The sequence below is a fragment of the Eupeodes corollae genome, chromosome 3 (assembly GCF_945859685.1).
Source record: "Eupeodes corollae chromosome 3, idEupCoro1.1, whole genome shotgun sequence".
NCBI classification, from domain to species: Eukaryota; Metazoa; Arthropoda; class Insecta; order Diptera; family Syrphidae; genus Eupeodes; species Eupeodes corollae.
Genome location: NC_079149.1, coordinates 60106734 through 60121774, shown reverse-complemented (window position 1 = coordinate 60121774; position 15041 = coordinate 60106734). Strand labels below are relative to the sequence as shown.

General features: G+C 31.5%; 1 protein-coding gene across 3 annotated transcripts in view; it reads right to left on the bottom strand.

The window, feature by feature from the left end:
* Positions 1-15041, bottom strand: part of LOC129949652 (uncharacterized) — a 180856-nt gene that overhangs the window by 56865 nt on the left and 108950 nt on the right. For 2 of the 3 annotated variants that reach the window (XM_056061235.1, XM_056061237.1), the window contains 4 exons: positions 9225-9448; positions 8911-9139; positions 8662-8826; positions 3548-4230 (listed from right to left, as the gene is read on the bottom strand). In XM_056061235.1, coding sequence (XP_055917210.1) covers positions 4089-4230; positions 8662-8826; positions 8911-9139; positions 9225-9448 — 760 coding nt within the window. In that variant the 3' untranslated portion in view covers positions 3548-4088. Of the gene's footprint in view, positions 1-3547; positions 4231-8661; positions 8827-8910; positions 9140-9224; positions 9449-15041 lie in introns of those variants that run through there. The other variant, XM_056061236.1, reaches the window with a different exon arrangement.

Sequence of the window (15041 nt, the reverse complement as noted above, 5' to 3'; positions counted from 1 at the left end):
TAACAGGGGGAGGATCATTCGCCTTTTTTAGGGACAGACTGTTTTCTATCCACTCGGAATGAAAACTGTAGAGTAGAATAAAAAGGCTATGCAGTCGCCTTACCAGCTGTAAAGAACATCTCTTCAGAACAATTAGGGGATATTATCCGGGCTGGCGATTTGAGAACGTCGAGATCTTTAAATACTCTAGAAATTGTATCAGTGTGAAAGAAGTTTAGAATAGTTTACTCTGTCATGTACAGGAGGGGTCATGTCCACTCATTGGCAGCATTGAATTAGCAGCAAACGAGCGTCGGGACTGACGATGACGCAGTGTTACGCAAATTTTACTAATGACCTTAATTTTGTACTACCTTTGGGACATTGTGGTATTTTTTGCCGTAATTTTTAGTCATGCAAAAATTTAATGCATTGAATGTGTTCATTACAGGTCTTTCTAGCTTGTTTAAACTTATTGCGGTTTTCCTTAGCGGGTTTGAGTTAGTAAATCCGGAAGCTTGCATCTTTGATCCTGATAACTTCTTTAAATCTCGAATTAAACAATACATTTTCTTTTGGTTTGATAGATTTTACACCGCTCGGGATACAATTTCTCATTCCACAAAGAATTGGTTGTGTTTGCGCTGGAATTCACGTTACTATCGAGGAAGCATAGTGACCAGTAAAATTTGCTGACGAAGTCATATTCTCATATTGCCAAACGGTCTTCGTAGTGGTTTTCTATCTAATTGGTGTTTTTGGCCTAAGAAATTAGCATATATGATACATGTACCTAGATGCGATATTTGATGTTGGTGCAATCTTAAAAAGACGATGATTTGTCGATTGCTTCACCAGTTTCTTCAAACTCTGTTTATGTTTGACAAACATATTAATTTAAACATAATTCTTACTAATATACCATAAGTAAGGTTCAATATTAAAACAACTTTTCTTTTGTAAATGTTTATCTTATATTTATTTTATTTATATTCTACAACATTACATTCATTCCTAACATTTATTTTTAACCTACAGTATATAATTATTTTACTTTTGATAAATATTTATTTTCTTTTTTTTTTTAATTAGAATAAAAAATTATTTCTACTTATGTATAATAATAATATTTTGTTTAATAAAAAAACACGTTGTGATCAACTTTGATTTACGAGAAGTTCTATAGGTATAAAATATTCTTTGATCTTTATATTTAAATAGATTGTTGTTGTTATTTATAAACATAAAAAAATTACATAGTTTCATTTCCAATAAATGTATAAGCGATATTAAAGTGACACAATTTATAAATATTTGGCAGTGTAAATGTAATAAGTTGGTAGAAAAAAGTATTTGTTTATAATGCGATAGTTGCTTGATATTACTAAATACACATTTTCATTATTGGTTTTGTTGTTATGGTGCTTTAAATGTTTTTTTTTTTGAATCATGAATGAAATTGGTTTTATGTTTTGGCAGTGGTTTGGCAAATATGTACTTTCGCTATCATTGATTGATGTTTTTTTTCTTTTTTAATTTTTAGGAAGATTTGAGTAATTAATTGATACAATCGTTTAATGTTGCAAGAAACATTCACTCGACTAAAAAAGACAGTTACAGGTAGTACAAAGTCCTTACACACCATAAGCTTATACCTTTCTACCTACGTTTATGGTTTGTAGAAATCTTTAAAATGTTTTCTGCAGTAAAATCAACAATTACAAAAGTCTAAATATTGTCTACATATTAAAACGACACATCAAAAACTCTTGAAAATTGGTCCTTTTTATTTTACTTTAATGTTAGCTTTAAGGATTTCATATGATTAATATTTCAACAAGGAAAATCAAATACATCTCAAAACTCGCATTTTCAAGCTGAGATATATTAAAACAAAACTTTGGAACCTTATTTTTTAGTTAGCAATGTTTCATCTCAAACATTTCTATGTGCGAATAATGTTTCGAGATCCGCCATTCTTTAAATAAAGACCAATAAAAGTCCTTAGTTTCAATATATTAATATGTGTGTATGTGATTCTATTTAGAGCCGAAGATGGTTTTAACAAGTTTTTTTCTTGCCACCGCAGGAATAATTGGATGTCTTTTATACAAATTTTCAGTATTGATGTGTCAGCACAAACATTAAGCATTCAAGACAAATGTTGGATTGCTTTAAGAAATAAGAACTTGTTTAACTATTGACTTTTATAATGTAGCTCTGGATCTTTATGTACTATTTTGAAAGAAAAAAATATTTATAGCTTTAGCTTTAAAATTAATTTGAAATAAGATAAAAAACAAATATTTCGTTAAAATGTATTTGAATAGAAATAACAAAGAAAATTTAATTTATGCAAAACTGCATCAAATCTTCCTTCAATCAATTAGATTTAAAATAAAATAAATACCGTTTAGAATTTAATCGCCCGTTTAAATTAACACAGCTGATTGTTGTATAGTTTTTTTTAATAAGTTTTTTATAAAATATCCACTTCAAACGAATAAAATTAACTAAAGAAAACTCAATTTGTCTTCATTCAATAAGGATCAAGATAAATTGAATACTCACCAACTTAACCAATTTAGGGATATAAAACTGATCTTATATGTTTTTTTTAATATTTAAATCTAAATATTTTCTATTTTTGCATTTTTATTTTATGAGTTTTAAATAGAGGTCTTTTAATTTATTCGGTATGAAATATTAAATATGATTTTCTACGAAATTCTTTATTTTTATGTATGTCGAATAGTTTATTATTATTATTTTGTTTTTACTGGAAAATTCGGTGGTTCATCATTGTGCTATGTAAGGTTATATCATTTTCATTATATCAATATTGGTAAGTATTTTTTTATATTATCTATGTATGTTAATAAAGTATGTATAATCATGCTTTTATTTCCTTTATCTACTGTGTTATGTAAATTTTTTGAAACTCAGTTTTTTGGTCTTCTTTATCTGTGAATCCTCTCCTAGGCTTTTGAATATACTTTTTGAATAAGAATCAATAATTGCTTTGAATTGTGATTTTGGATTATTATTGGAATTTTCTAAATAGTGCTACCTTAGAATTAAAGTGAACAGCGATAGCAAGCAACAGGCCCAATATTTATGAGTTCTCTACAGAATGTAAAGTTGCCACATTTGTAGTACAACTGAATTGTAATTTAAAAGGATTGAAATGTGGTCATGTTTTCTTGGATTTGTTGCCAAATTTCCGAAAATCAGTTTTTGTAATGCCTAAATCTTTAAGTGGATTGGATATTAAATCTAAGGTGCTGTCAATATTTTCAAGAACTGCCCTTAGGCTTAACTGGACCAGCAGTAATCGTTTGGCCTTACCAACAATTAAAGCCTGTTCTTTTTCAATAAAATATGTGGGCTCAATTCTTAGACTCATGTCAGAAACATGAAAAGAGTACTTCCTTATCCGAATATTCAAAAGCCTTTTTTAGTGGAGGATACACAAAACATATGGTTAAAAAATAAAACTTTAAAACAAAATAAAACAAAAACAAAATATTTATTTAAATAAAAATATTTATTTGATTTTTTTTTTAAATTTGACAATTCAAAACGAATTTTATATTCTTATTAACAATAGGTACACGCGTGTACGAGTGAAAACAAATATATAAAGGTATATTAATACAGTACTTTACATTATTTATTATTTTTTGTAACAAATTTATGAGTTTTCTTAATTTAACGATTCTTTCTACAATTAAGGTGTTTCAAAAAATAAAATAATAAAATGGAAATTTTTAGATTTATGTTTTTTTTGTTTTTTTTTTTGTTGTGCTGAAGACGTACAAAATTTTAATTGATTAATTTTCGCGTAAGATTTTTACTATTCTTTTTGGCTCATTTTTTTTTTTAATTCATACATATACAATTATGTATATTTTATTATATTAAATTTTACTTAATAAACATAGATATATCTTTTTTTATTCTTCTCTTTGTTTTATAACTTGTAGTAGAAATTTAAATGAAGTATTACTAATTTTTTTTAATATTTTTAATTATCTTATTACACAAATTGCTTTCGAGTTTTTGATTTGATTTGTTTATTTTTTTATTTACTTTTTATTAACTTAAATTTAAATACGTTCTGTAACATAAACTTTGGCAGTAGCTGGAGCATTGGATCTTCGTACAGCAAATGACACAATTATTCCAATTGCAACTAGAACGATGCCCAATGCGTTCATAATGTAATGTTCGATTTTTGAGTTGCTGACGCTGAAAATATAAAAAGATTAATACATTATTGTTTTACATTTGTTAACATTTAAATTATAGTGGTAAAGTTTTAGAATTTTTACTTATAATCTCAAAATATTGTTGTAATGTCACAAATATGACACATGATGCTTGAATTGAAATAATTCAAAATTCGGCAAGAATTTCTTCTTGGCAATTAAATTGCACTTTTCCAATGGGTGTTAATGGCCTAAATTTAGTTTTGACTTCAAAGACATGCATGCAACATGCCCAAACATGAAGTAGCTTTTTTTTTAATAAAATCCGTGATAGTTTTCCAAATCTTTTATTATCCCTTTCTGAAATATTCAGTTGAAATATTTATATTAGTTCATACGATATTCGAAAAATCTTCATAAGTTGTTAGATTTCACCTGTCTTACGAAAATCTGAAAGAAACGTTAAGCCATATATGCTGAAACGGTTTCCAATAAAAAAAGATAAACCGGTTTGAATGTTAATTTTGTTGTACTAACGAATCTGTTGTCTACGCAAGTATATTGTACCATATTTTTCAAACGTATTAAAAACTATAAAAATAACGTTGAAAATGGGTGTTTTAAAACTTGAGTAAATAAAGTAAATTGAGTGGCGCAACAGTCCGTTGAGAACTAGGGCCTATTGACTTACAACTCTCAACCATTCCTGTGTGCAAGAAATGTTGTCAGGAATGGAGGGGACCTACAATTTATATGCCGAATCCGAACGGCTAATTTGAGAAAGTACTTTTTTATGACAAGAATTACTCTTGGAAAATTTGTCAATTCCTCACAAGAGGCAGTATCCGTGAATAAAAACTTTAGGTGGCATATTTAGGGATCGGACCCAAGACCTCTGGCATGACAGAAAAACGCACTAGCCATCATGCCACTTGAGCAAATCGTCAAAATTAAAGTTTGGACTTAAAATAAGCACTAAAAATGAAGTCCAAAATGTATTTTCAAGACTATGAAACCATATAAAAGGTTTTCTTAGAACTTTATATAGAGTCAAATAAAGGGTCATAAGTCATTCATAACTATTGTCAATTTATAGAAGTAAGTAAGAAACTTAAATACTTTAAATTGTATCTAGAAGACACAGATTTGTACAGGGTTTTTGAACAGGGAAGCTACAAAACTGGAGTGGCAAGGACAGCAAACGACGTAATATTTCTTGCCGTTCCTTTTATTAAAACTTACTACCGAAATTCAGAGTCAGTGCCCTCAACGTTAAGAGCACTACGTCCAATTTATGGTCGTCATAATCTTCCTAGCAGGTCAATAATTGAGCGTCTACTGGAAAAATTTAAATCCACAGGCACGTGTCCGAAGTGTCGAGAGTATTGCCGTCATTGAGCCTTCAGTTGCAGAAAGCCCAAATGTGTCTATCACACATCGTTCTCAAACGTTGGGCATCTCTGTGACGTCGTTGTGGTGAAAATATCAGTGGAAATATAATATATATGAATGACCTGAAGCCGATTGACCACCAAAAGCGTGGTGTGTTCTTGAATTAAGCTAAGCAATTACTTGAAAATGATTCGGATTTTTATCGAAAAATCATCTTCGTCAACGATTGATGAACTTTGTACGAATATGGAACGTGAATTTGCAGCAATATCGACCGATTTATGCTTGAAAACCGTGCGGGTTCGGCGTCTGGACTTCTGCAAGCGTGCATGTGGTGACCATGCAAAAGAAATCGAGTTCCATTTGAATTTAGGACATCTTAACCATTTCAAAAAGTATTGCTTCGTTTTTGTGAACAGAAAAATGTTTGCTTTTGGTTTTGTTTTTCGACCAGTGTCATTGATTAAGATTGTATTTGCAAAAGATATCCTTTCTATAAAAAATGCTTTTTATTCAATGCCCTTATGTTTAATGTCGATACATCCGCATTCCGCAATCGCATCTGCATCTCTGTCATGTCTGAAAGTAGATTAATCTATCTGTAGATAAGCAAGATTACAAACTCAAAACTTTAGTACTTAAAGAACTATCAGTATAGGTACTACTCTAGGCGGTGTTCTTTTCCTTTTTGAGAGTAAATGATATTCAAATAATTCTAGAAAGTAAAGCGTACAGAGTGATTGGGGATGAAGTGGTATCCATGAAGCATCGTAAAACACTTAAGGAACTCTTACAAAATACCGATCGGTCTTCAAAAACATATTACACACTGGGTATAGGTGTATTTACATCTTCGTTATCAAATCGATCCTTCTATATAAAGTTATATTATGGTGGATTGAGTTGGATATCGCAGGAAATCACAATGAGCTCAACAAAGTAAAAAGAACAGCCCTCTTATATGCAATAATGGATGATATTTTGTTTTATCTAATACCGCTTTAGTGCAATCACAGCTAGTTGGCTCCTTACAGTCTGTCAACATTGTATTGGCCATCCACTATTCTAAACTCATTCAGATCTCTACTTAAAAATTGCAAATAAAGGAACCCCTTTTTTTAACAAAAACTTCAACGTTCTTCTTCTATTCAGGTTAATCTGGGAGAATGAATCAGGTTTTGTAAACTAGCGAATCACTTCTAAACAGATTTGTCGAAAACCTGAAAAGGTGGTTAGAGGCGTACATTCCGAAAGTATAAATACATTACTCTCATTTCGTTTACCCAATCACTTTATCGTTTTCCAGGCATAGTTCCTGGCCACCAAAGAAGTTCTCTCTTATCTCAACGAAATCGTAATATACACTACCGCATTCCGTATCTTCTAAGACAGTCAAGATACCATACAATTATTGGACTCTTGTCACTATACAGAATATTGTCGATCATCACTCGCGGAGATGCCAAAACAGTTGGGTAAACACTCAGCCATATAGAGGTATTGCAGGAAACTGTAAAGCTGACAAACTTTGCAAAATTAGAGCTACTTTACCATTATCTCCAAAAAGATCTCAAATCTGTATACAATTAGCTACATATACGTAAACTTATGCCCAATAAATATATTGTCTAACACCACCACTTTGCTGTCAACCAAGCTAGTTCGGTCAAAGCCTGATACTAAATATTTAATATAACTCATTGCTCTTGATAGTTTTTAAATTAGCTTTTTGACATGAAACTCCTGGATAAGAGTCGGAGGCGGCAACATCTCATCATCTATGTTCATGCCCTGACTTATCACAAAGACGAGACCTTCTTCTAAAATTTTCCCAGCAATCTAACAAATTCAGATATCTTTTATCTCAAACGGTTTATAATTATCTCCCAATATTTTAACGAGATAAGATTTAATGTTCATCATAACAGACCTTACTGGCCTAATTTTGTTGTCTTTTTAAGTCAACCTAAACTATAGACTTTTGAAGGCAAATGGGAGTTTTATCTTGTATGTACATAAACATGAACTTGCCACCGCTTAGCTGTTTTCCCTTCCCAACACCTTCCTTGCCTCGAAAGATGTTTAAAGAACTCTTACAATCAAAAGTGATATCAAGATTAATTTCTTATATCTATGTTGAAAGAAACACACCAGTTCCAGTACCCAAACGAGTTGTTTTCTTGTATAAATCCACATATCATTTAGAATTCTAAGAAATGACCTTCTAAACAAGAATGGGTCGTAAATAAGCTTGTTGCATTGCAACTATAAAATTTTTGCAATTCTTACAATAATTGTAAATCACTTAACAACAAATGCATAGGGTAAACAGCCTTATTGTTGGCATTTTCCAATAACAGAATAAAGAAGTGATTTTAAAATAAAACTCTTTACTTTTATATAAAGAAAGTGGTGGACTAAAAGTTTAAAGGTGATCACATGTATTATAAAAATATATATATATAAAAAATATATGTATGTACATTGTAAGTTAATTTTATTTTCATAAAATATAATTGTACTTGTATTCTTTGAAAATTATTATTAAAAGTGCCAAGTATGGGATTTTTAAACACTTTGCCAATCTTTAAACATTAACATTTGATATAAAATAAAAGACAGGCATTGTTCATCGAACAATTTAACGCACTAATGATTGGATTGAATTATGCCAATAGTTGGAAAAATATAACATACGTTTACTATTCAATTTGGTGTATTACTAATCAATACACATTACAATTATAAACTAAAATAAACTAAGCTTAATTAAAGAATTGATAATAGTTGTTATTATTTCTATAGCAACTATTTTAATACAGGTAAAAGTAGAATATTGTTCAAGTCCCAGAGATTGATTAGATACATAATTCTTTTTATTTTTTTTATTGTATAAGGGTCTCTAAATAAAAATAATGTGCACACATTTTAAACTACCTTCGGAAGGGTGACTTTCTACACAAACCGAAATCGAATAAATCGAAACACTCTAAAACTTAATGCCAAATCAAATTATTGCATCACAACTTCTTCGAATCCATTTCCAAAACTTGAAAGAAAAAAAAAACTTTTTACATACCTCAAGTCCTTAACTTCTGTCAATTCTCGTTCTTTCTCCACCAAACCAGTCACACAAGTTGCAATTGCTAGCATAAAGTTAACCAAACCAAAACTAGCATGAATTGGCACCATAGTCGCTCTGCATCCATAAGTTGCATTCTCACAGCACAATAGCACCAAAAAACTAAATCAAAAAAAAAAATCAATAAGTCGTTATTCATCCCTATATAGTTAAAAAAAATTTAAATAAAAACCAAAAGGAACTTACCTGAAAAATCCAACAACAAATTGCATAACAAACAGACCCATTGTCACAAATCCCAACCACGAATGTAATGAATAAAAGTTTTCCCTTGGCGGTTCGGATAGATTGTGGGAATCGAAAACGGATAAAAATCCTAAAGCTACACATGGAATGGCACAAGCATGGAAAAACATGTGGGCAAGTTTTACATAGATGTGTTTCAGACATCTGCACAATCTGTAGAGAAGAATTGCTGAAAAAAATAAATAAATATGAATTTAAAAAGTGCCTGGTGAGAGTTTTTTTTTGCCTTATTATTTATGGCTTTGTTGTCTTACAGAATCCTGAGAATGTGACAAATCCTGCAATCATGAGAACTGGATGCAAATTGAATTGTAGTGTGGGATCATCTGACCACGCGAATCCTCCCCGATAGAACATAATCCAGAATAGCGTCAGGACCAAGACTCCGACGAGCAAAATTGTCGAGAGAATTACTATCATCAGATATTCGAACCATGATCCACAATTCCATGCGTTTTCTACATCGTCTTCGTAGCGCCTGCAAGGAAATAAGAAATTTGGTTAATTAATCGTCGTTTATTTTAAGAACTATAGTTTTATCACAACTTAGAGGTGTTTGATTTGATTAGAAGATCATTTACTTAAATAACGTAATTAATATAGAATAACTCTAAGAACCTTTTCCAAAACAGTTGTGTATACTTCATAGTTAAGCCCAAATATTATTGTGTATATTGATTTTCAACAAAAGGTTTCATTTATAATAGACCGTGACTTGCACATTCGTAGTCCCTTTTGAATCTGTCATCCTTGACATACATTACTAATAAATAAAATTAAACCATAAACTCTTAAACCCCGCATTAAAATTGTAACAAAAATGTTTTGAACGTTCTAAAGCACCTCTGAGTCATCGTGAATCATAATCGTGACAATAGTGAAACTAGTGGACAAATAACAGATGTTGGGATGTAAACAATCAAAACCATGTGTGTAGTTCAAGAACAGCTGAAAATATTGTAAAGAGCCAGGTTTGTCCATTCCTTGTGTATTGTCGATCTTTAGAATTCTATAATCCAAAAAGAGGCTGGGATGCGAACCACACTGATAACTTCCCTTCCCGTCTGTCGATTTGTCTTGCTTAAAAGTTTTTCTATACTCGTATCAATTTTAACAAAAGTTTTTGTAGATTTTATTTTTTATGAAAAAACGGACTGTTGGATTTTTATATACAAATTACTGAATATTGAAAATAATATTTTCTGTCAAATAATATAAGCTTGAAGCCAATATTTAAAATTTTTGAAAAGCTATTTGAACCGAAAGTAAATTTTTACCAAGTTTTAGTATTGTTTTTTTTTTAAGTTTTATTTTTTGTAAAAAAAACTGTCAATTCGATTTTTTTCAAAATTGTATCGAATGTTAAAAACAATATTTCTTATAAGATACAATTAGTTTGAAGCCAATATTTTAAATTTTTGAAAAGATATTTGAGTCAAAAATAAATTTTTACCAACTTTTATTAATGTTTTTAGATTTTTATTTTTTCTAAAAAAAACTGTCAATTCGAATTTTTTAAAAATTTTACCAAATGTTGAAAACAATATTTCTTATAAAAAAAATAGTTAGAAGGTATTATCTCAAAGTTTTTAAAAGATATTTGAGTCGAAAATCAATTTTTACCAACTTTTATACATTTTTTTTAGGTTTTTATTTTTTGTAAAAAAACTGTCAGTTCCATTTTTCTCAACATTTTTCAAAATGTTGAAAACAATATTTCTTATAAGATAAAATAAGATTGAAGCCTAAATTTCAAGTTTTTGAAAAGATATTTGAGTCGATATTCAATTTTTACGAACTTTGAGTAATGTTGTTTTTAGATTTTTATTTTTATAAAAAAAATTGTCAATTTTTATAAAAAAAATTGTCAATTAAATTTTTCTCAAAATATTATCAGATGTCAAAAACATTACTCTTCGTTGCACAAAATAGTTTTAGAGATGAAATCATATTTCAGTCGTAAAATTTTGGAGGTGACAATTTTTTTCAGTTTTATTTTTATTTATAAAAAAAAACGTTATATTGATTTTTTCAAAAAATGTTCTTGTTTGGTATCATATTATATAAAATTTAACTCAAGTCTCTAGCGTTTTTGGTTCGTAAAATATTTGGGGTTAACCAAAATTTTCACCTACTACTATAGTAAAAAAACCACCCCCTCAATTTTCTTGAGAGCCCTTTCTTCATCTCTCTGCTTTATTATCTGTATAACAAAATTTATTTGAAGTTGATATCTCTTCTGGTTCTTGAGCTATGGAGGACGAAAAAAACATCGCGAACGTACGGACGTACGAACGTACGTACACACGCACGCACAGACATCTTTCTAAAAATCTTTTATTTCGACTCTAGGGACCTTGAAACGTCGAGAAATGTCAAAATTTTCAATTTGACAAATCGGACCCATTTCAATAACTTCCTATGGGAAGTTAAAAAGACACAACAACGAGTTTATCATAAAGACTTATATCTCTTCTGGCTTTTTAAGTCATTAAACAGAAAAAAACTAATCCGGTCAAATACCAGCTGATTGTACCAATTCCAATGATGATACTCATTTTAACCCAGGGGCCTACGTCAAATAAATATTAATAAGTGGCACAACAACTTAGAGAACCAAACCCTAGTGACTTACAACTTTCAACCAATCATGTAACCTAAGTTTATTTGTCGAATCCGAAAAAGAACTTTTCATGAGAAGAATTACTATCGCAAAATATGTCAATTCCTCTTAAAAGGCTGTATGCGTAAAAAGAACTTTAAGTTCAACTGTTAGGGATTGAATCCAAGACCTCTAGCATGAAAGTCTTATGCACAAACCATCATGCCACGGATATTACCTTGATACACAGAATTTTCGCATTTAGGTCTCTGAAAAGTTCAGAATAAATCAGAACTTATTGGAAGGTATTGATGTGGATTTCATAAGTTTATTTTCAACAATCGGAATCTTACAATAAAATGTTTTTTTCGAAGAAGTGATCACAATAGGCCTTCTAGGCCTAGTTATTTAACGCCTTTAGACATTTTTTGTTTGGGTTTCCTAGAAAGATAAGGCCCAAATCGAAACAGAAACAGAAATTTTTAGATCTAAGAAAGTATTTTATTTATTGTAATTGACAAAAATAACTGTTACGTGACTCTAAAGGCCAATTTCTTGACAAAGTTCTAGTCTCTAAAACACGGTTTATTGAAGAGTTTTTAATTTAGTTGAGTTCTAACTCATTTCTTCATCAAGTTCTTGGGCGGAACAAATATTTGCCTTAACTGCAGTGACTAGACCTTTATTTGCAGTTTTCATTGATTTTAAGGCTACAAACTTCACTATTATTTGAATTCGAAGTAATCGGTGTGTTAATAAAGTTAATTAGGGTCTCTAAGCAGTTGCTATACTGAGTATGTGCGCAGTGATGTTAAAAACGAGTCAAATTTATTTTCCTCAGAAACTGGTGTCCCACAGGTATGTATTTAAGTCCGTTATTGTTGGCGTTGGTTATAAACGATATCGAACGAAACGTTGTTATTTTTGCTAAAAACCCGGTGACACTTCAGCTTCTTATAAGTAAGCTCAAGATGTTCTGCGATTAAAATTAAAAATGGCAGAAACTCCAGGACTTTGACATTAGATGACACAAGCATCGAAGTTGTCAATGGATTTAAATACCTAGGCTTCGTTATTTCGAGTAATTTGAGTATCAGTACTCATATAAAAGAAAAACCGTCTGTATAAAAGACAGCAGTTAATTTGATGTAGTCACAACTTTTTTTTCGAAGTCTTTAGTGGACAAAACGTCTAAATTCAAAGTTTTAAACGCCACAATTCACACCTGTTTCTGCTATTGTAACGAAATCTACGGCTATCAATGGATGAAGGATATGAAAAAATGCAAACAAATTTCTTCAACAGGATATAAAAATTACCCTCGAATAACCCAAACTATGCTATCTACGTTGAGTCCGGTTTACCAAATTTTGTTTACAAAACCTGAAGGCTAATGTTTACTTTTTAATTTAAATTTTGGTTAGCCCTAAATATCTGACGAACCAATAACGATGGAGGTTAGGTTAGGTTAACGTGGCTGCGGATTAGAATCAACACACTTAGGCCAAAAGAAAGGTCCATTGTGATACCACATGAATCTAAAGAATTACTTGTTACTAGTCGAACCATTTTGAGCTTTTTAAAAAGCGAAGAAGATATTTGATATCCTTTTTAGCTAGTTTACTGGGATTATAAAAAGAGTAGTACCCCAGATGAAGTTTGCGTCTGAGTGAAAAAGCAGGGCAAGTGCCCTTCTTCCTCGTCCATACAGCTCCTACAGATGTCATTTGAGGCTACACCAAGTCGTATTGCGTGTCTGCCTATAAGACAGTGTCCCGTAAGGACACCTATTAGGGAGCTAATATGAAGTCTGCTTTGAGATAACAAGTCTTTAGTGCGCTTTAGGTCCAGTGAAGGCCATATGAGTTTTGTGGCTGCGAATGTTGGTAAGTTGTGCCACCTAGAATTTGCTATCCCAAAAGCTGTTTCTTTTAGCATAAGTTTACATGTAGCTATCAGTATTCCTATCTCCCCCCTTTCAGGTGAAATAGGCACGACGACGGTTCCATTTTTAGCGAGTTCATCGGCTCTACAATTTCCCGTGATGTCTCTGTGGCCCGGCACCATCTCCATTAGAGACGATCGAAAATCGAGGGCCGTTTGAGATTTGGTTGAGACACCTTCAAGAGATTTTATAGCAGCCTGACTGTCAGAGAAGATGCGGATATCAGAAGTTGATATCACGTTTTCCCAGGAGAGAACCTCTTTGATCGCGTAAATTTCCGCTTGAAAGAAGCTACAATGATTAGGGAGGCGGAATGAGATGCTTAGATTAAGCTTTTCTGAGTACACACCCCTACCAACTCCAACTTAATTTTTTGTCCAATATCAAACCAAGGCATTTGGCTTCATTGGTAAAAATTAGTGGTACACCGTTTATTGAAGGACGTACAATTACTGGGATCTTGTATTTCCGTGTGAAAAGGACGAGGTCTGTTTTTTGAGGATTAATACTAAGCCCACAGTGATCAGCCCATCTATAGTGAGCATATTGAGTGCATTTTGGAGGAGGTTTCTCAGTGTATTAGGATGTTCCCCTGTGACGGCGATAGCAACATCATACGCAACCACTCTGTAGCCTTCCCTCTCAAAGGAGAGGGCACAGAACATTACCTTGCGGAGTGCCTCTACTGACTGACCTTTTTGTGCGAAAATCTCCCAAACTAGAGTTGATGATCCTGCTTTTTACCATTAGATTAATCAACTCACAGATTGAGTATTCGATGTTTAAGGTCGTCATAGCAGAAGTGATAGCGGATGTGTCAACGTTGTTGAAAGCGGCCCTTAATATCCAGAAAGGCCACCATAGTATATTCCTTTTTCTCTAGGGTGTATTCGATAGTTCTTACCAGAGTGTGCAAGGCTGTTTCTACCGATTTCCCTTTGCGCTAAGCATGCTGAGACATTGATAGTCTCTTCTCAATGTTGTTACGTATATGGATATCGATCAATCGTTCCAGGGTTTTGAGAATGAAAGATGATAGGCTAATAGGTCATAGGTCTTTAGGGTTGACATGCGAGCATTTGCCAGCCTTGGGTATGAAAACTACCTTTACATCTCTCCATCGCTGAGGTGTATAGACCAGATTTATACAACTTTTGAAGATCATCTCAATGATGGGCAAAGTTATATCAATGGTATATAGTAGCTCAGCTGGTACGATTTGATCTGGACCTGGAGATTTGTAAGGTTTGAAACTATTCAGAGCCCCTAACGCTTGATACTTGAATTAAATTTTGTATTATATCTTGTCACGTGAGTATATTTTTGGAAAATAAAATCATAAATAAAAAAAATGGTCAACTCGAAAATTTTACGAATAAAAAATGGTTTTAATTTAATTTTGTGCAACGTTTTTGACGTTATGTACAATTTTGAAAAAAATCGAATTGACAGTTTTATTTATAAAAAATGAAAACCTAAAAAAAACATTACATTACTAAAAATCTATTTAACAAAACTAGAAAT